Source organism: Leuresthes tenuis, unplaced genomic scaffold (assembly GCF_036924035.1).
Source record: "Leuresthes tenuis unplaced genomic scaffold, fLeuTen1.0.hap1 SCAF_1, whole genome shotgun sequence".
NCBI classification, from domain to species: Eukaryota; Metazoa; Chordata; class Actinopteri; order Atheriniformes; family Atherinopsidae; genus Leuresthes; species Leuresthes tenuis.
Genome location: NW_027325355.1, coordinates 19,465,180 through 19,487,224, shown reverse-complemented (window position 1 = coordinate 19,487,224; position 22,045 = coordinate 19,465,180). Strand labels below are relative to the sequence as shown.

The 22,045-nt window shown below is 41.6% G+C and overlaps 1 protein-coding gene across 4 annotated transcripts in view; it reads right to left on the bottom strand.

Annotated features, from left to right (window-relative positions):
- The window catches only part of LOC140315900 (protein FAM184A-like), a 47,448-nt gene that overhangs the window by 20,780 nt on the left and 4,623 nt on the right, over nucleotides 1-22,045 (bottom strand). For 3 of the 4 annotated variants that reach the window (XM_072393779.1, XM_072393547.1, XM_072393623.1), the window contains exons 2-14: nucleotides 19,260-19,337; nucleotides 18,186-18,320; nucleotides 17,805-17,903; nucleotides 15,486-15,692; nucleotides 14,828-15,001; nucleotides 14,535-14,696; nucleotides 13,995-14,130; nucleotides 13,002-13,183; nucleotides 12,727-12,912; nucleotides 8,700-8,822; nucleotides 8,448-8,609; nucleotides 2,461-2,582; nucleotides 1,993-2,143 (exon numbers count right to left, since the gene is read on the bottom strand). In XM_072393779.1, the coding sequence (XP_072249880.1) occupies nucleotides 1,993-2,143; nucleotides 2,461-2,582; nucleotides 8,448-8,609; nucleotides 8,700-8,822; nucleotides 12,727-12,912; nucleotides 13,002-13,183; nucleotides 13,995-14,130; nucleotides 14,535-14,696; nucleotides 14,828-15,001; nucleotides 15,486-15,692; nucleotides 17,805-17,903; nucleotides 18,186-18,320; nucleotides 19,260-19,337 (1,917 nt within the window). The remainder of the gene's footprint in view (nucleotides 1-1,992; nucleotides 2,144-2,460; nucleotides 2,583-8,447; nucleotides 8,610-8,699; nucleotides 8,823-12,726; nucleotides 12,913-13,001; nucleotides 13,184-13,994; nucleotides 14,131-14,534; nucleotides 14,697-14,827; nucleotides 15,002-15,485; nucleotides 15,693-17,804; nucleotides 17,904-18,185; nucleotides 18,321-19,259; nucleotides 19,338-22,045) is intronic. The other variant, XM_072393704.1, reaches the window with a different exon arrangement.

Below are 22,045 nucleotides of genomic sequence, written 5' to 3'. Positions count from 1 at the left end.
TTGAATTGATCAGCATGGAGGGCCCAAACGAGTTTCTGGGATCTGCTGGCAGAGGACTGTCCAAGGATGATTTTAATTTCTGATTTCAAAGAGAGCTTTTCCCACATCTCAGAAGAGTGGGGAGGCAAGGCATCCAAGGGATGGTACCCCCACATGGCATTGGATTGTCTAAGTTTCCATCAGGAAGAGCAGAAGGACATTTGATCCAGGGAGGCCTCCCTGATCGCAACACTATATTGGCATATATAGGCATATATACTGCATATATTTACTGTAATATGCTCCAAATCATCAGAGAAGAATATGTTACGTATTACTGCCGGTCTCTGAACCAGAAAAAAAGCCCAACAAACTAAACCACTGTGAAGAGACAAAACACGCACACTTCAGACCTGCACACACACAATCACACATGGGATGTAAGCTCCTTAAGTATTTGGCCTGCGACATTGTTCGATGTTTATTTACAGACAGTGTCTGCATGATCAGTTTCAAATTCAGCACTTTGTACCGTGACTCACATAAACACAGCTCCCGCAGCTAATCTAGCGTGTAGAATTTGAAGAGAATGTGCAGAGTTCGATAAAGCTCTTCTGAAAGTCTAATTAATGGACAACTGGACACACCTGCTCCTCCACCAGTCTTTTAAATTTCATTGTCTTTGCTCAGGGACAATCAGTCTTTTTATTTACAGATATATTTGGTAACCCTCATGACACACTCATCAGTTCATACTTCCCTTTTCCAACTTCCAAACTGTGAAGATCAGCAGTATTTCTTAGTGTATAAATGTTCATTTTTTTTTACTATTACTTGACAGTTTGATAACGAAATGTCCTCTGGATTAGACTAGAAAATATTCTACTGCTTTATCAGTGTCCAGTCCACTGGACAGATCAAATTTTTAATTTCTCCAGTTTCGCGATCCTCTGATGTGCTTTCTATAAAGTAAACACACCCTCAAATGTCATTGATTTGGCTGGGAGTTGCCAAGCTGGCAATGGCGGTCACTGATGCCAGCTTAACAAAAAAATGTTTATCTGAGGTCACCAACATCTTGACTAAGTCAGGACGAGCCTCTTTGAGGTTTCAGCCGTGACTCAGTGGGACTGTGAATTCCCCAGAGGCAGTACGCTCAGTACGAACAGCCACATGAGTATCAGTGGTGATGTTTCTGGTGTCTCAGGCTTCTCTGTTGCTGCACACCTGAGCACCTCAAACGGTCCTGGTTCTGCTAATTTCCATTTCCATTAAAAAAAGACTAAAGAAACTGGAGCTGCAAGGAGTAATGCACTGTCAATTTCAAACACACACACTCTCCTCAGATCTTTTTCAGTGTATGAACATAGTGCCTATGTACATTATACAGATGCATATAAGGTCACAGAGCTGAGAAATATTGCTGAGGGCAAAACTAATTAAAAACGAGAAGCTTTATTTTTGTATGCATCGCTGCTGGCAAAGAACAGAAAAACTGGAGAACAGCCACTGAAGTTAAATCATTCAGTCTTCTCTTATAAATGTATTTGTTGTGTGGAATTAGCTGAATTGTAAAGCAGGTGCAGTAGCTGTTTATGGCTTTAACAGAGAATGAAGCTGGTGAGAGTGAGTGTGAGATGTGTTACTTGCATCTCTCCTCGGACAAACTATTTTCGCTTCAAGCTGTCGACAGGCCTCGACACATAGAGAGGAGCTGTCACTCAAAAAAGTTCCCACAGTGGAAGTGGGGGTAAAGGTCACCGCTTTGCTCCAGTACCAAAAGAATTTCCAGAAGCCTTAAATGACAGGGGCAAATTGTGTGCCACTGCCGATGAATGTTGTGAAATTCAGTGCCCGGATAAGAGCATCAACTCTTACCAATGCTTTGTTTGTCCTGTAGTATTTCCACATGGTCTCTTAATTGTTGCTCACTCACTTTTTTGAAACTCATGTCAGAAGGCTTTCATGAACCATATTTCACTTTTGATAAAGGCAGTGCGAGTGTTGCTGTACCTGTTCCAGCAGGTCCTCGACCTTCCTCTGCCAGCCCTCTCTTGCAGCCATCATCTCCAGCTCCTTCTGCTGCGAGAGCTGCGTCAGCGCTGCCTGTTTGTCTGCTTCGTACTCCTCGTTCAACTCCTCTTTCAACAAGCGCACTTCCTCCCTACAGAAAACAGGCAGAGGTTGACCAAATGTATTATTCTTTACCATGTGTGTGTGTATGTATGTGTGCCCACTCTGTTTAAATGAGTCTCGCTGAAGCATATCTGTTAATATTGTATGCCTCTGTAAACGCAGTCCGACTGTGTTCCTTTCTTCTTTGTTCTAATTAATGTCTTTGGCTCAAAGCTGAATTATACTGATAATAACAAGGGCGACTGAGAAAAGCGGGTGAGATGTTTGCCAGAAACGAGTAAGGAAACAAACAGAAGGAGCGAAACAAGAACAGTGAGACCAAGAGAAGTCTTCTTTTTTTCTTACTGCAGTGCATCTCTCCATTTCTCATCCAAGTCATCTGCCATCTTGTCCATTTTCTGTTTCTCCTCTGTTCTGATGGACATCACTCTGGCCTCATGCTGCTGTTTCTGGGTCTCAATTTCCTCCTACAGACACAAAAAGATAAACAAATTTGAGCCAAGACAGCGTGCAGCATCGTCTATTCTCGCGTCCTCCTTTGTCCCCTCAGTGACAGTTGAAAAAGAAGGTAGACCGGCACAGATAATGCAGTTTCTGTTTTGGGATGATACTCTTTAAATACATAAAGCTAAAACTCCAGTCGGAATACATGGTTCAAAGATGGTTTAAAATCTGTAATGTGGTAGGTTATGTCAGTAGTAGTCACAGGTCAAATAAAGTGTTACAAGATATGTTTGGTGCGACAGTCCTGACTCCTTAATAATATATACGCCTAAAACTGCTAAAAGATTTTCCCAGCTGCAGCTGTGTGACTCATACTGTCGTGCCCACCTACACATCTATTCGTAATACAGTGGCTATGGGGCATGTATAAAGCGCTGGTTTCGAGGCAAACTTCACCAGGTCAGCAGTCTCCAGCAGCTGAAGAGGCTCCAAGGGTCAAGTGCTGATGAACTCTTTTAAAGACCTGAACGCTTACATTTAACCACTCATGCGAGGAGAAGCTCGTATGAGTGGTTAAATGAAGACTCAACTGCTTAGGACCACTGCAATAATGTTGAGAAGAGATATGTTGCATTTCAGTGAAACTAAATGATTTGTTTTAACACAAGGAATGTTGCAATAAAAGGAGGCTTGGTTTGGCTGATCCTGACTGTGCAGCTACTGCTCATTTAAAGCAGTTTTAGGGATGTTGGCCATGTTAGCTGTTGGTTTGGACCATAGTGACGCATCAGTAAGCTACACTGGGCTGGATTTCTCAGATAAGATGACTAATGGTTCCAGCATTAGAAGCAAAGAGCATCAAAGGAGATGAGTTCTATTTCAGTGCAATGTTATCCCAGTAATCTCAATTTATTTCATTGTTATCTGACATGCATAACATTAAGTGTGAGTCACCCTAACAACAAATTATATGTGTCGATAACAGAAAATCTCCAGTTCTTTTTCTGTCATTTTATTTTGAACGACTTCTAACCACATATATTACATCAAAAGGCTTCCTTACATGATTTGTGAAGCACTTCAGTAAAGGTAAGAGCTACCACTGTGTAGAATTACTCCTGGCAGGTTGATGCATTCAGCTTTAAATGTGCAAAAGAAAGGCTGTGAAAGTAAAAGTGAAAGTCCTCCAGAGCAAAGTGACACCAACAATGAAATATTTCAAGATATCCCCCTGATTTTGTTGTTGCAGCTGGTTTAGGTGGAGTGATTCTATCTCTTTTATATGATGCTTACAAGTATAGTCCAGCAGCTTCCAAATTAAGGCTCAGACTTCTCTTAAGGGTCACTCTTAAGATGGGTCATGGCTTACAAAGAAAAAGTTGTGGTGAGTTTAGACCTGAAATCCGTCTTTAGTGCAACCGCTGACGAATCCTAGTATTCATGTAGGGTTTATTGTTTGTGTAGGGTTGTAGATCAAGTTAGATGGAAAATATCTCTGAACTGTATCTTTTCACCTGATGGTCTTTAGATTTTTCTTTCAAACAGTCAGACTTTCTTGTAATGCTTTGAAGTGGCTTCGAGCAATAGTTCTCCAGGGTTTCTGGAGGTCTTTCAAAGTATTTCTTTGGACATTGGCTACTTTTTCACTCATTTTCACTCCAGTATTTGGACCTGACCATATCCAGAGGAATGTGTGTTTTTTTTGTTAAACCACTTAAAACTGATCTATGAATCATTAATGCTCAAAAAAGACACCTAACTGAAGGGATGAACCACTTGTGTCTACACGTAACAAATAACTTAACAAAGAACCAATTTTTAGGCACTTTGTCACCAGCAGCCTGTCACATAGACACATCATTTGTTCCCATTTCTTTAGATGAAACTGTTACGAGCTGCCCAGCCACAGGCTTGACTGTTGTTGTGGAGTTTCTTCCTTCCTTCTGCCTGCCTGCCTGTGTGTGTGGGCGTGACCATGTCTGTTCTCTGGCAGGTTCCCTGCTTGCAGTTGTGGTCCATCATCAGTTCAACAGTTCCTTTCCAGAGTTGATCTTCACTCAACAGCAGATGGCTGTGAGCCATCCTGAAGAGCTGCCTCTCACAGCTTCCTCAGTCCATCTGTGTCTTCTGAATAGGTTCCAGCTTACCTGTCCATCTAATTCACATCGCGCCACATGCTACTAGTCTGAGTTTCCATCTGTACAGAGGAGCTCTACATGTCCAACGTCCTCGCCTGCCTGCCCACTCGCCCCGCTAAACCAGCCTGGAGAATCTTACAGTCTGCTTCCTGGATTCCTCAACCCTTGAAGACTGCATGAAAATGCCTACCTGTCAGCTGCTTGGAGGATCTCAACAGTCTGCCTGCATCCTGGATGTATTCATCTGCGTGCCAAAGTGTCTTGTAACAGAAACAATTTGACCAGCATAAACCGATATTTTCAGTCAAAGACTTGTTGAAAAGTTGGCGTATCTCTGCATAGTGTGTAGTGTGGCATAAGAAAATATAAAAAACTGGACCATTGGAGGACAAAAAAGACGTGTCAGGCCAAAAAAACTCTATCGACAGCAGACAAACAGTATCTGAAAGTGATGTCCTTCAGAAAGAGGAAACAAATCCAGCGAAGACCTGACACAGGACCAGAGAGATGCATCTGGACCTTCAGCTGATCCATCTACTGTTGGCCCAAACTTCATTAGAAATGGTCTCCATGGAAGGGTGGCTGTCAAGAAGCCGTTCTTAAGGAAGGGAAACAGGGAGAAAAGACTGAGCTGACTGAAAATCAGTGGCAACAGGTCATATGGAGGGAAGAATCCTCCCCAGAGCCCGGACCTCATCATTATTGAAGCAGTGTGGGATCATCTGACAGAGAACGTAACAAAAGGCAGCCAAGAAGAGCTTTGGGATGTCCTTCAAGAGGCCTGGACTTATTTGTTTTGATGTCTTTGTATGTGTGGACTGCTCCGGTTTCACATCTGCTGAAAATGTCACATCAATAGTCCCATTAGAAATACATTCCCTGAGAAAAACGTTGACGTGTTCAACACTTATTTTCCCCACTTTATGAATAATTTAGAGGTGGTTCAAGACTCTGGAACATTAATGTAGATGCACAGTAAGTAAAGCTTATTCACAAAGCTCTTTTCACAGATAATATAGAAAAATAAAGACACGATCATTTAAATAATAAAAATATAGATAAGACAACTGAAACATCATGCCTCAAAAGTCCCCTCTAACCACATTTCTCAAGGTCGACCGGACAGGAGCCTAAAGGAGGTGCTTATCTGCCAACCACCTCTCTGATGTCTGCAAGCGATCAATTGAGTCTGATCGTTTTTTAAACTCGGAGTCGGTGCAGCTGGATATCAGCATCAGAAACGTGGTCGGAGATGTTGCTGATTTTGCTAATAATCTGTCGAGAATATATATATATATATATATATATATAAATATATATATTGTTTCTGACATGATCAGATTTATCATAAAATGAAAACTCTTCTCAGAGAGATAGTAGATGAACCATTTTAAAAGGGATTCAGAAATCCCCACAAAATCATGAAGCACATTAATTAGGGTGATATAATCAACAGAATGAAAAGCTGAGGTAAGGTCCAAATAGACTCAACTAAAAATCATCAGGACTTATTCAACTTTTCAGCCTTCTTTTCAGAGGTGTCATTCCCTGCTAAACAACAGCTGGTCTAAATTTACTGAGAAGCCGGCCTCGGCTGGTTTAGTGCTTCTGTCTGAACTGCAGCGAGCTCAGTATGAACAAAAGGTACAATCAGCTCAGCTTTTTTTACCCTCCAAATCCCGTTCTTTATATGGAACGCAGGCGCCAGTGGCAAAGCAAATTGAACTGCAATTTTCTTCTTTCATTTAGTCTTTCAATCTCCCCTTTCTCTGCGGTAACTTTTCCTTTGGTTCCGCTATGTCCATCTCATTTATGTTCAATTAATTCACGACCCAATAGCACCAGGAAGAAGGTCCTTTCAATGCTAACATTTTCATTCACAGAATTCTAGCGAACATACCCAACAACCCATGTTCCTCACCAGAAACACACTCTTTTGTCTCACTCTCCCAGACCAGCAGGATTCCTTTCAAACACATGGCCACTCAGCTCATAATAGCCTCATCATCATTATCTCACAGCTGGCCTTCAGCACGCCGCTTGTTTCTTTCGTTTCCTGCTTGTCTGCTTTCAAAATGTTCTTCAGCATTGCCATTTTGCTACCCTCCCGTCTTCCTCTCACTCTTCTGTGAGAAGCTGCGAAATCATCTGCATATTCAGAGACCTAATCTTGAATTTCATATGATGACGGTCTACCAACTGAACAGTTTGACTATATGAAGCGAGTTGTAAGTGCATGGGACACGGTGCATCAGAGAGAAGGCAGAAGAGGAATCGACACATTTTAAAGATGTCAAAAGATAACATTTCACATATAAATGATCGTATCCTTTAAGTTATCTGCTTCTTTTACTCGCAGAAAACAGAGTTCAGAGTGATGAAACCCTGTGTAAACCTCCTTTGGATTACAAGAGGGATATCTCATTTTAACTTTGCACCAATCGCTACACATCATCGTGTTCAAATTGATGTCTGCTGAAGCTTTCAACAAAGACGTTACGCTCCTTTTCCTGCTTCCTTCACATGACCGCAGTGGAGTGACGGCTGCAGTCTGGAGACGAATGTGGTCGAGCTTCAGGACACACTGCAGTAAACTGCCACATGTTCGTCACACAGCAGAGGAGAACTCAAGCTTCAACTACTGACGAGCTTCAGTTTCAGCCAAACTTCAATGAACAAGTGATGATGGACAGAGATCACATGACTTACAAATGTACACAAGACACTGCAACACATTGTTGCAGAACTAGTTGTTCAACAGACCAAGTCTACATTGTTTTCTGGGCTCTCTGTCACCAGGAATGACAATCTTTCAATTCCACCTTGTCACTGTAGCTTCTTCCTCTGCTGTCCTGCATGGGCAATTAGTTTGGACTGATATATAAATAAGTACCGTATATAAGATGATAAATCCTCAAAAAATTAACTTACAAAATCATTTATCCAAAAATTATTGAACAGAATGTGAAATAAATGCATTTTCTGCTTTAATTTGAAATTGTAGTCATTTAAGTTTGTTTTAATGTTACCATTTACTTACTTAACCACTCCGTTTCCAGTTTCTTTTGTGATCTTAATGGGAAAATATGTAGAAGATTATGGATTGAGTCCACGTAAAAGGGTAGACTGGGGTCAAGTGAGTTTCAAAGACAGCAAAGCCTCAGCACAGACTCAGCCCCGTCTCTGGCCATTTTTCCTTTGTAAAAACACGTGGCTTCTCAGTGAAATATGTACAACCACAGCAACTGAATAACCACAGCAACTGAAAGTCAGTTTCTGAAAATAATCAACAGTTCATTGTTAAGAAAAGTGATGGAATCTGGTCATTTCTGAGCATACCGGCTAAGGAATTTACTGATATAACTGATGTGGTATAAGCTAATGCTGTAATCTGTGACAAAGCCAGATGAAATGATGTTTACACTAACTGTATAATACTAAAGGTTGTAAAGTATAACTTGTCATGAGCCTTTTAACTAACTGACATTAGCACAAAGCTGCTGACATCATCAAATAAGGAGAGCAGAGACCCAGCAGCATTGTCACAAACCATGAAAGGTTATTCGGAAATATGGGCAGCTTATATTTTTCATAAGACTAAATCAAAACTCTGAGCTATGAAATTGCTTTTTTTTATGATAAAGTTACCTATTCAGTAATAAATCAACAATAAAAGACAAACTGTCTTTTGAAGAAGTTTACCTAACTCCTAAGCGGCACGCATCCAGAAAGCCATGGTTTTCTCCTCACCTGTAGGTCGGTCAGCAGGTTGCTGGTCTCTCGGACCCGGGCCCGTGTTGCATCCAGCTCTATCCTGAGTTTCTCCTGAGTTTCCTTTAGACAGCTGATCTGAGTCTGAGCTGAGTTCAGGTTCTGCTCCCCCTCTCTTACAAGTTCCTGGAGGTGAGACACCTGGACATACAATCAGATGGTTATCACGTCTTTACTAAAGAAAAATTCTGAAACTTGTAAGGGGAGATTGAACATGCAAGAGTTTCACACCTCCTGATTGGCCATGTTGAGTTTGGCTGAGAGCTCCTCTTTCAAATTGTCTAGTTGCTGTTGGAGACGATCTCGCTGCTCCTCCAATGACAGACGTTTGATCTCAAACTCCTGGCTCATTTTCTAAAAAGGGAAAGGAGGACAAAAATTTTAAATGACCATTGACTATTTATACTGGGAAGGCCCAGTGGCCCCTTTTCCTCTAAAATATACTAAAAGTGTCATCTCTACAACAAAAGGCAGCAGGTTTCAGAGGCCTCTGTCCTGTAAATCCCATCTGTATCGTCAGACGGGAGTCATGGCAGCTGCTGAGTGTGACAGAGGGCGACTGAAGGAAGGAGGGACTCGTGAATTGTCGCTTACACTTAAAAGGCTGTCTAGTCAAAGCAACCAACTTCTACAATCCTTCAAACCAGAGCATCAAATCCTTTTGGGGCCACTCTGAACTTCTCCGTCTCTCCCTCTCATTCATTCCTGATATCTCTCCCGCACACCCTGCTTTATAATACACAAAGCATTACCATGCTTTATTGATACTGCAGCAGCACTTTTATTTTTTAAAACCCTTTCACTCAGCTCATTCTTTGCAGGTACTATTTATTCATTGTGACTTGATTGATTGTGACTTCCAAGTACTTAATTCTGTATGTCTTCCCCCCGCATGACCACTTGTGTTTCTAACCTTGGATCAACTCCAGATAGAAAGAAGTTGTTGCTTTCCTGATCATCCTGCAGTATCTGCCTCTTTAATGCATCTGGCTGCATCTATTCATTGCAGGCAATGCTACAAATGTGTGCAACGTTACATTTTCAACACTGCTGGGGTCAGTGTACCTTATTTCCACCTGTAAAATGCATTTCCAGTAAATCTACAGCTTCCGCTGTATCAATATTGATTCAATGCATAATTTACAATCACTTTTTGCCCTCTACTTCTACTTCCCTAAAATGATGAAACTTGCAGCCAAACCTTCCTTTCCACACATTGTAAACAAACCGTATTTCCACCCCTCATTTCCTCTTATCCACATGGGAGTCGAGCAGAAATCCATATCCTATTTCTTTAACCCACCTTCATAAAGAAGCGCTCGTCTCGTTCTGCTTCTAATCTACAGAGGCTGGACACAGCCCGGGATTAAAATCAAATTGATTTCTGCTGTATGCCCTCTGTGATAAAAAAAAACAGGACAAGCTTTTCAGCGCTATAAAACACGACAGAATCCCCATAACTACATTTTTTTTTGCTTTGCACAAAAAAAAAAAGAAAGACAAATCGGAGATATGACACAAAACGATTTGATCTATAAAAGATTATTTTTCTGTTTTTGTAAAATATACCTCAAATAATTGAATAAAATTGTCATTTTTGGCAATTTTGTTTTCCACAGGTCAAATAAAGAGGAGAAAAAATCTGTGATTATGAACAAAAAGAACATAATCTCGCTCTCCTGTCTTTTCTGACAGCTTGAGTTCTTTGAGGACTTCACAGATGAAAAACAACATGGTTCATTGACAGATTAGCTTTGCTGGATGAAGCCATCGTTTTCAAGCTGTATCATACATTTTCGGATCGGATTGCGATCCATTTTTTGCTCTGTGGTAAAAATACATCATCAGCCATGGCTGCTTCTGCCTTAACCCGCTTTAACCTTGTTTTCTTCTGTCTGGTTGTTGATGACGGTCTTTTCCGAATGGGAAACCCATTTACTTACAGTTGCGTCACAATCATTGTCTCCTCTTTCTGCACATTTGTTTTTCTGTTTCTTTCGTCGTGCATTTTTCTTTTCAATTTTCACGGACATTACTTTGAGTTTTCAGTACGATTCCCTCCTACAACCTCCCCATTCTGTTTGTATTTGCTCTAAACTTTAGACACAGCTAACTGTGCACAACCAACGTATTTCCCACACGGAGTTGAATTATCTTCTTGAAGGAGTTTTAGAATCTTTTCCACCGTTTCCACGGACAGCTTTCTTGTTGCCATATTTCCTGCTCATCGGCCAGGTGCAACAGCTCTGCAAGCACCTTCTTTTAAAAGCAAACTCATTTGGATATTTAGACTTTTTCAGGTATTTGTTTTAGAAATGCTAATCACAAGGCGATTCCATTATTTTGTTCCTCTACTTGACCTGAAAAACAAAAGCTGTCAAAAAAAAGGGAAATTTTATCTAATTTGATCCAACCGTCCAGGAATTGTTTTTCATATATGTGATTTATTTCAGTTTTTTACTGAATATAATAACAGAAGGAGCATCCTTTGAGAGTTGATTTTTGCCATTAGTTGTGACTCAGGCTGCTTGTTGATGGTCCATTTTGCTTCTCTTTACAATAAAAAAAAAATTTCAGCTGCTGAAATTTGATGATTGGGTTCAAGGAATGCATTTTTATCACGACTCTTTTCTAGGTTTCAATTGATCAACAGACAAAAAAGTTAATTCGGAAATCTGTAAAAGCAATAAACTCTGAATCCACAGTGGTGTAAATGAGCAGCGGGAAGACAAATGCAATACTCTTTCTTCTTCTGTCGTCTCATCTGGCCATGAGTATAAAGTGGTTCATTATGAATTCATGGTTGGCTGCATTATTGACTGACAGACATCTAGTCATAAAAAGGAGATTTACTTCTCTAAAAATGTCCAAGTGTGTGTTCCTTCTTTGTCTCACCTCTCTGTCATTCTGCTTCCTCTTGAAATCCCCTCCAAATGAAAACAGACATTCATCTAAACATGATGAGGCAAGGCAGCTTTGGCTTACATAATACACCCCCCTCCCCCTACAAAAAAACCGTTTTCTCCATCTCTACTCTTTCTGGGAATGGAGACACACACCCACATGCTTGCACACAGCTCACGCTTGGAGGCAGGATTTAATGTCAGTGGAAATCAACCAATTAGCAGTCAGCTTCAAACTGAATTTCAAGTTCGGGCTCGTGATGAGCATCGAACATGAAATGTAAGGAAAGGGGAGAATACGGGAGAGAGATAACCGAGTTCAAAATTATTTCAAACTCTGAAAGTCTTGAGTGATTTCAAAGGCAGAAAATTATGACGAGCTTTCCTTTTACAGCTTTGACTTTTTGTCTCTCTCTGTTAGTTAAGACCTGATGCACTAGAATCAGGTCAAAGTTTGTCCAGTGGCCCTTTAGTTTATGACCAAGACTTAGCTCCGCAGGTCAGAAACTAAAGGGGCACTGGAGAAACTTTGACCTGATTATAGTGCATCAAGTCAGTGGGCAACCATCAAAGTTACCATAAATAACTTATATTTTATAACCACCTTAAAGTCCTCTTATCCTGCAACACTCTTTAATCTTTTATTTATTTAGAGGGGGTCAGACTCAATATGGCTAACTCCATGTTGCTGCTTTAATGTATTTGTGTGAGCAAAGGGGGGACGGAAATGGCAATGGATCAGGTTAAATGAATTCAACCTGTTTAATGTGATCAGTTGTCATTGCTCGTTGGCTGTCAGGACATTTGTATTCCCTTCATGCAGCCAATTTACACTCTGAGATTGAGAGGAGGAGGAATGAGGAGGCATAAGACAAATTGAATCAGAAGGAAAAAAACTGATGACAAAATGAAAGATGCAGAGGGAAATGCAGGCGGGGAGCGATGCTGTTTTCAAGTCTTAGTCTTAATGTTGACCCAATTAAAAGCCTGCACTCTGTTGAGGGTGCTGCTTATCTCTTAAAGACACATATTTCTTTAACAACTTCATTTTCTCTGAGGACAACGTTTAATTGCTTATATTTCTGTGCATGAAAAAGAGTTTTACACACTAAGAGCAACACTCAGCTGTGTATGTTTTAATTACTGCTTTTCTCACTTACAGGTTTTTCAGTGCCCTTCATGAGTAATAAATAAAAAGAGGTGAACAAGCATTACGCAATGATGACAGGGGCAGCGTTGTTTAAATATTAATAAAGCCATATATAAAGCCAGACATACAGGACTACAGTTAAAATAAGTCTTCAACGTGCCATAAATACAACTTTAAACTGCCTGAATCCCAACAATAGACTCACTGTAATGAGGTGCGTCGTCTCCTCCTCTTTCTCCTGCTGAGCCTCCTCCCTCATGGCCCGGTGCTTCTCCTCCAGCTCCTCCAGCGCTCTGACCTGCGCCTCCTTGAAGCGAAGCGTCTCCTCCTCGTAGTGTGCTCTCAACCTGGAGAGTTCCTTCTCATAGCCCTGGTGCTCCTCACGTAGAGACTGAGGTCGACAGTACAAAAGAAGCAACGTCAACATGACTGCGGACTTGTTTCTCCCCTCACTCTGTGCTGCACGGGTAAAAGAAGCACCTGCTCCAGCTTGAGCACTTGCTGTTTGTGCTGTTCGTTGGCCGCCTGGCTCTGGTTGAGTAGAGCCTGCCTCTCCTCCTCCAGCCTGCTGATCTTATCCCTGAGGCGGCTCTGCTCCTGGTCCAGGTTCCTGATGGTTGCCTCATGAGCCATCTGGGTGGCCTGCAAGGAACCGATCTGACCTGGAAACAGTCCAGTTGAAACCAGTAGTATGTCAAATAGGTTCTACGGAGATATCTGGTCAACCGTAACCCTTTAAACAACTACTTCACCACACATAATGTATGAAAGTCTTTAAAGTTTGTAGATTATTTGTGGGATTCCTCAAGGGTTGGGTCTTCTTTACTCTACTGTTCATGGTACTTCTGGGGTAAATCAGGTTTACATGTGATGTTTCCACTGAAATATGGAAGATGTTCAGTTTAATGTGAGGTTAAAGCCTATTACCACCAAACCCATCCTGTATTAAGTCAGGCTACAGTTAAAACTGCAAGTGCAAAAATTTCCTGCAGCAGAATCATTTCATCAGATGCAGTTATAATTAGCCCCTGTGGGCCCAGCTCTATCAGTATTAACAATCCATCCTTGAGTCTAGGTGTCTCATCTAATCAAGTTAGAAAAGAATCAAACAACTTGGGTATTACTTTCAACCACTGCCAGGCTTTTAAAAGGGACCAAGAAAAAAGTGACCACATTAAAACACTCACAGTACTAGAACTGACGTCAGGATTTCACCGCTTGTTTGATAAACTTTGCCAGAACTCCCTGCCTTCAGATTCAGACACACTCATTCAGCCAGTTCAGATGCATTTATTGTATAAGACTTTGAAACTTTTTGTTATGTTTTTAAAAAGGTGCAAAAATTGTAAGTGATAGTGGACAAGTAAGACCCAGTTTGACAAATGTCAGCCACTCCCTCCCTTTAACACATGTGTAAAACATCAGTTCAGTACACTATCGTATAGAAGCTCCATATGTAGAGGCCCATCTTACTGGCTTTGTGGAGGATTTCAGTAGCCTGCTGCTGAACTCGTTCTCTGCTGCCCTCCAGTTCATACTCGGTGTCCTTCAGCTGCATCACCCAGATCTCTCCATCCTGGATGGCTTCTTCAAGCTGCTTGTGAAGGTTCTGAGGCACACACAGAGAAACACGTGCTCAGTTATGCTGCAGCAATGCAACATTCTGTACTGATTTGCATGCAGATCAATTATTGTAGACTATATTGCCTTTCCCACCCCTTTCAGATTCCTGGAAACAGATTTTACCCCGAGGCTTTTATTTTTATTTTCTGTTTCTCATTCATTTCACCTCACTTTATCTACCCAACTTCAACTGCAGGAAGACTCTCGTAAAGTGTCTACCTTTCTGGAAATACTGCAAATAGCTACATTTAGCAGCTACAGTAGTACTGTGTTCATGTCATCGCATTTGAATCTGAGTTGTTCATGTCTGGGTAATCAGAATCAGAGTTTCACATTCATCTAATTCAAACAAAAATCCCTGTCATGTTGCATCCAGCAGCAATTAGACACCTTAATGGTTCCCTCAGCGTTGGCCAGCGATGTTTGCAGTCTGTTGGTCTTGTCTCGATTCTCCCGCGCTTCCTCCTGGGCTTTCTGAAGCTCACTCCTCAGCTTGGACAGTGAACGCTGCAGCGCCGCTTCCTGAGCTTGGAACTCCTTACGGAGCTCCACCTTAACACAGGCAGATACAGAGGACCATCGCTACAGTGACAAATTGACCACCGGGTGCAACCATAAACTGCTTTCTACAGTTTATGGTTGCTGTGGTTATTCGTTCTTGGTTTATTGCAGTGTGGTTTTACCTCAGTCCTCTTCCAGGCCAGCAGGTTCTCAGTGGTGAGCTGGTGTGTTCTCCTCATGGCCTCCAGCTCTCTCTCATAATATTCCTGAGCCTTGCCCAGTTTGGTCTCATACTCCTCCACCATACGGACTTTATCCTTTGCTAGCTCCTCAACTCTCTCCATCAATGCCTCCACCTACACAAAGATGGATAAAAAGGACAGCGACTCTTTATGTTGTTACTCAGAAGATCAGTAACTCAAAGTTGCCAAGAATGCATTCAGGGAAAAAAGAAACTGCCAACTTTGCATATTTGTGCTCGTTTTCCATCTGATTAGTTATTTTTTAAGGGTAGTCCTTGAAAATGTATTACGCTTGACAGGAAATAGTTGAGGAAAGTAAAAATGACAGGAACATAAGAGGATGACATGCAAGAAAGATCTATGACCAGGTTATTGCCACTGGTTTTACATTTTGCTCATAAACCAACATCACCAACAAAACAGTCCAAAATTGTCTTGGATTTTGGATCAAAAAGCCTCAAAACCAGCAATTACCCCACAGAGTAACTTGCTGTGTGAACTTTCCACAAAAGCCCTAAAATACATGCGTCAAACGAATCTAAAAGTTCAGCTCTTAAACAACACATCTATCGTCCCGTCTCTCATACTCGTAGCCCACCTCTTGTCTATGAAGCTCGGCCAGTTTCTCCTGGTCTTCAGTGGAGGTAGCGCTTTGGTTCTGCTGGTTGTTGTGGAGTTCCTCCACCTCCTGCAGGTGAGTGGCCCTCAGCTCCTCCAGCGCTCGCCGTTTATCTGCCTCAAACTGGGCCTGAGCCTGGCTGAAAGCTCGCAGCTTCTCCTCAAAATCCCGACGCATCTCTTCCACCTATTGAAACCACGAAACATAATCTATTCTCTTTGACACGTTTATGTGTTATGAGACACACCGATCTCCAACTGCCGAGTTAAACCCTGTTACAGGAGAAGTTGAAATCCTTCCGTAATAGGTGACATCACGCATTATCTCGCATCCAAACAAAAACTTCCAAGTTCTCTACGACTCGATTCGTCCAAACGTCAGCAACCAAAGTTTCCTGTTAAATCAGAAGTGCTGAAAAAATATGTAAAAATGCAACATGATGTGATGTCATGTGACGTGATGCTGGCAGGCTCGTTCAGACTGTTGAAAAGTGAAGATTTTTTTTGATCGAGCTGGAAGCAGACATAAGGTGGTGGGTAAAAGCAAGACAATGGACAAGACCAAGGCTGATATACACCGATTCCAACATAGATAAAGCAATGACAAACTAAGCTTGTAAAGCCACATCTAAACATAGTTCAGATGGTCTTCCATGCCCCTTGTATTCAGACAGAAGTACATGAAACTGTGCCGTGATTACATGATATGATACATGACATGATATGATTTTTAAAATTTTTTTTATACAGTCTGCGATCAGCGCTGATTGGCTTGATGTTCAGCTATGAGTGAAAAGCGAATTAATCGTGTAAAAGTTTCTCTTCACATAGTTACCTGGCAGGTGTCGTGTACATAAATGCTCCTCTTCCTCTCTTGAAAATAATGCTACTTTGCTGAATTCTAATGAAGTTTAATTAAAAAGGAAGTTTCCCTTCCTTAAGAATTGCTTCTTGACAGCCACCCCTCCATGGAGACTCGGGCTGTAAAGTCCAAGTCGACGAATTGGTCGATACGTTCTGGGTCGACCAGAATTATGATTGGTCGATTTTTTTTGCCGTGTTAATTTCATACAGTCTATGGTTAATTTCATCAGGAGGAAAATTCGGAGTGTTTCATTTACAGTGAGTCCTCCTCTACCATCCATGTCAAAGACATCGGCAGAATTTTACCAAAATAGATTGCGGGAAAAAAGTCGAATGCAAAATTTGCAAACAACAGTTTTCATATCAGAGCTCGACTACAAACATGGCGTATCATCTTAAAATGGTAATATTTCAATACTATAGGCTACTAATATCATATTAAACATATTTCAGTATTTTAGTCTAATAATTGTTTATTCGTTTTCTAACTGCAGACGCACCCGCCCACAACAACGGCAGCGTCCCTCAGATACACCCAGACCACGCTGGATGTTAAGCCTCCTCTAACATCCAAACGTAATGCAGTAATGCACAGCTTTATTACGTTTGCACTTGTCTTGATCTGGAATGTTTAATAAAGATAATTTTCCCTGAATTGCCTTTTGTGTTTAACTGCCTTCTTGTGCTGATGTCAGTGTAGTTTTGAAAATATATATGCTATTATATCTTCATCATATCTGAATCTTCATCTTTTGTCCTCCACTTGTGCAGTTTTCCAGTCGGCCAACTTTTCAGCTAATATCTCTTCGGGAATCACCTTGTTGGCGCAAAAATACTATTTCATATCTGTCAAACTGTGTTATCTTTGGTATTTTTCATAGATGCAGCTAAATAAATGGGAACAAATTATATATCTTTGTGAAAGACTGCTAGTAACACAGTGCTGAAAGACAAATAGCCTGGCATACAGCTTCTAATTGTTGACTGCGGGTATAATGCTGCTGTGTGACACAGCAGTGGTCAAATTCTATTCTAACACTGCACTGGACAATATTTTCAATACCTACTGTAGGCAACTGTCCCTTGTGTGTAAGCTGTAGCTACGTTTTTAGCACAGTGACAGCAAAGTGCCACACACAGTGTCGAACACCAGCTGTATGGCAGCTAACAACATATTTCATTTGCTTATCATAATGTAAGAAGTTAAATATACCAGTGGATTAGTGATACGAGTCACATATTCGGCACACTGAGCCACAGATAAAGCAGATGCCACTCACAGTAAATATTGATATAACCCGAGTTTAATGCTGAATTCTCTCTGTGCTCATCTGTCTAATTCAATGTAAATATCACTGGGCTAATTGTGCACAAACTACAGCAACATGCGTGCCAAGTTTTACTTCATGAGCAGTGTTTTCGTGTGAAACCTTACCTCTCTGCTCATAGAAACCACTCTCTGTGTGTGCTGGGCCTCGGTGCAGAGCTGCGAGTCCTCCATTCTCTGTCTGTACATCTCGAACTCTGCTAAAGCCTGATGGGAACAAAACAGGATTTGCATTGCAGCAACATTTTGACGCATTTACCGTTATAATCATAAATAAATCAATTTACACGAAGATAATTACTTTTTTTCCTTTTTTTAAACTTGAGACCTGCGACACAACATGACATGTAGAGAATAGCATTAACAAAAGAGAGAATGCTGATGTAATTAATGCAGCAGTGAAGCTCTACGAATGTACGAGGCAAAGCCTCACTGAGCACAGCCAACAGCCGTATAAAGTCTCTGTGGTGCCTGGCGGCGGTAAACGACCTGTCTCTTCATGTGCTCGTGGAGTTCGACAGATTCCTCCAGACTGGCCAGTCGCCGCCTCAGGTCCGCCTCGTCCGCCATTTTGCTCTTGTACTGCATTATCTTGTCTCTGGTTTCTGTCACAATGTGTTGGACCTGAGCGAGAGGAAACAAAGCAGCCCCCATCTCAAATGCAGCAGAGATAATTCAACACTGGAAGTTCAGCTCGCAGTTTGGTGAATTTCGGAGACCAATGTGGGCATCAAAGTTGACTTTGGCATGGTCAGTTACATCATGGCACAGTGTACTGCAACACAAAAAGCTCGATAAACTGCTGCCTCCAGGATGTGCTGGCAGGGGAGAAATGCCTTGCTTTGAAAATACGGCATTTGAAAAAAAATGACTAATTACATAAACAACACATTTGAAGTATTTTAAAGCTTCTCTCTGAAATAAATGTGAATCAATTTGAATTATATTTCAACCAGGTCCAGGTCCAGGTCCAGGTCCAGCCACTGCAGATAACAGGTGTTGATCTGTGGCTAAACTTAACAAAAGGTACAAAGATATACTGTATAATGCCTGGTATTAATAGGGAGACGATCCTGCCGTCTCCGTAAAGTAAAAACATCTGAGTAAGTGCAAAATCTAGAGGAACTTTCCCTGAGACGTAACTAATGTTCTTGCAGCTGCTGTGTGGTCTTGAGTACATTTCATCTGCAGCAGCCTTGTGTTTGAACAAGATTTGTTCGAAGCAGTCAGAGATGAGATGGTTCATCACACCCTCTCACTGTTTACGACTCAAACTGCAGACTGCAAATGTAGCACCTGGGTCACTTTGTCATGTTGACACTTAAAGGAGGTTCTGCTGCCTTCAGTGCCACAAAATGTAGCCCATCATCCGGCTGCAGCACCCTGAGAATGACTAAGTACTGAAAATGCTCAGGGGGAACCCCCACCAGGCAATTGACAACTTGGCTTCTTGCTAAGATGTGTTTGCATTATCCACATCTCTTGTCTATATTGCAGCAATATCAGTTACACAACACTTGTCTCCATATAATCATAGCTTTTGGTGCATTGTGGAGTCAATACCTCGTCCTCGTGGGCTTCTTTCAGAGACTCAATTTCCTCCTCGTGCTCGTCGTTTTTGGTGTTGAGAGCATAAATTACCTGGAGAAAGGAGGAGATGGCAGAATGAAGACGGGAAAGACAACACTTGCCAACTGCTACAACATAAGATCAATAGTTCTACAATGAAGAAAAGATAAGTGCTAAAAAAAAAAATCAATATCAATAACATCGGGAAAGGAGAGAAAAATAATTCACGTTCTGATTAAAGACAGAAGAAGCTTTGCATTCACAGCAGCTGCTGTAAAACACATCCGCCTCCTTTCCCTCAAGTCTTCTGTGTTTGTCTGAATAAGAAGCACATGGAAAAAAGTTGGACTTTTGGCAACGAGCCTGTCGTTCAAGAAAAAGAACAGACGCAGGATTACACTGCATACAAAGCCAGCTCAGTCGAGTCGTCAAAACACCACAAAGATCTCTGAAAGCAAATGTGAAATGAATCAACTTGCTGCAAAAGGAGCATTCCTGTGCAAAAGTGTTTTCTTTCAGTGCAGCATATGGGCCATCTCTCTTCTAGCTGTGGCACTCTCCACACGCCAGCCTAAGTGAATAGCATCTATCAGTCATGCTCGCGCTGCCTCCCAGAAATATATGCAGGTTTTTTTTGTAGGTGCTGGAGGTAAATGATAAGCAGGAGCTTGAAAGAGATTACGATTCTGCCAATTGAAGGCTCTGTTGAGCAGCTAATATTCAACCACGGTTAACTAAATCACAGGCCCGCTGCTACGAGAACTAGCAGTTTGCACTTTGCTCCACTTAAAGGTGAGTTGACGAGGCGACAGACACTGTACACGGTTCTTATAAATGGTAAATATCCTCCAAAAAAACACATCCATTTGTAAAGAGAGAGTGGTTTAAATCATGACCCTTAACTGTGACACTGATCACATAGCAACTGTCTTTTCAGTTAACTTCATGGGGCCTCATTTATTGATTGAATTTTGCCCTCAGATCATTCCCAACGCTGTTCTTTTTGGGTTTTGTTTTCATTTTCATTGGTAATTTACACACGTGACTCAAATGAGCTAAAACTGACACCACCTGCGTCCCTGAGTAACCTGATGCTGTGGTGGACAACCACAAGAAGACAATGGAGAGCTCGTCTTAAGGAATTACTCCAATCTCTGGGAATATCTGGGATATTATGTCATATACGGGCAGACGGAAATCGATTACATGTGTTTTCTGTTTGCCAGCTCAGACCCATAAGAGTATCTTTATGCTAAAGTAACCCCAACAATAGAGATTTCGCTACACAGTGGTGCTGCGACTCGGGTTATCAACTTGGTTCTATGACTCTGGATCTGACAATGTCTGATTGTGCATTTTATTGAATGAACCTTGTGATTTCATCCTGCTTCATAGTACAGGCCCCTAGTCGGAAATGATTCGCAGCTGTTTCCATCCCCTCCGAACGCGCATCAAGCCTTCTTCATGTCAGATAACAACCAAGTGAGCAACACTTTCCACACACCTTTTCTTATTCAGAAAAGCAACGTGGGCCTCTTCTCTGCGGACATTTCAGTCACACAACAAGCCTCCTTGTTTGTACTTCACATGGGTAATTTCATCAGCCGTTACCTATTCAAAGCAAGCAGTTTGTCCTCGATACACTGAAGCACTTGTGTTGCCACAAATTAGTTCTGGTCGCTGGGATCAGAGGAGGAGAAGGCAACTTCAGGTCAGTGCTCATCACAGCTAAACTCAGCTTGATCCTAAACAAATAAGATGAACTCATCCCGCTCTTAAGCACTGCCCCATGAGCCTTTAAGACCGCAAAGTAAGACTAAAGTAAGGGGCTCATTTTGTTTGCCTGGTGACGGTCACAACTGGAATGTCTGACGCTCAGTGGACATTTTGTCAGCATTTCAGGAAGGCAGATTTTAGACTTCTATTCTTTTTGACTGTGAGCTTCAGTTCTCCAGCATTAAGTCAGCCATGTTCCTTCAATTATACATGATCATTTTAATGACGCTGGTGTGCCTGCTGCTTTCATCTCTGTCTCTCCACCCTCCCTCCTCTCTCATCCTTTTATCTCTCCCACTTTTTGTTCTTTATCTCCTCTCCTCTCTCCAGTCTCTTTTTCTGCTTTGTTTCTCGCTCTCCGAGGATTGAGGATACCTCACATCACCGTTTGGGGTAAAGCTGGCTTTCCATAAATAATCTTTTGCAGCACACTTTTCTCTTAAAACAGTTCCAAGGGCAGCCAAATTCTGCAATGAGGAAAACTTTCTTCGGGGATTTAATAGCGTTCATAGACTTGGATTGTTAATGTATGATGTATCATTAATTATTCAGCTAAGCTAAAAACTCAAGTTCTCTGAGTTTTAAGACAGAAAACATTAGCGTTTTGAAGACATCATCTGGAGCTCCTGGAGTATTGTCCATTATTTTCTTACAGGAACTGTAGAATGACTGACACTTATTTTCAGTGCAGACACTTGTCAAAAATGGCCCCATTGTGTACTGGCTTTGATAAAGTAAAAGCCTGACCAAAAACGATGTGAAGTTTTCTGTTCTCCACAGAAATGTGTGTCAGGTCTGTAGTTTTTTCATGTTTTATGTTCCTGGTTAGTTTGTAGTTTTTTTAAAACCATGTTTTCCTCAGTTCACCTTTGTTTTTCCCCTCAGCTGCCTCCACTCACCAATCACCTGCCTTCAGTATTTAGTCTCCAGGTTTTTTTTAATGTTCAGTGCCAGATCCTTCTGTCACGCTGGGTGGTGTGCACTGCGTGGCGTAGGTAGGACCC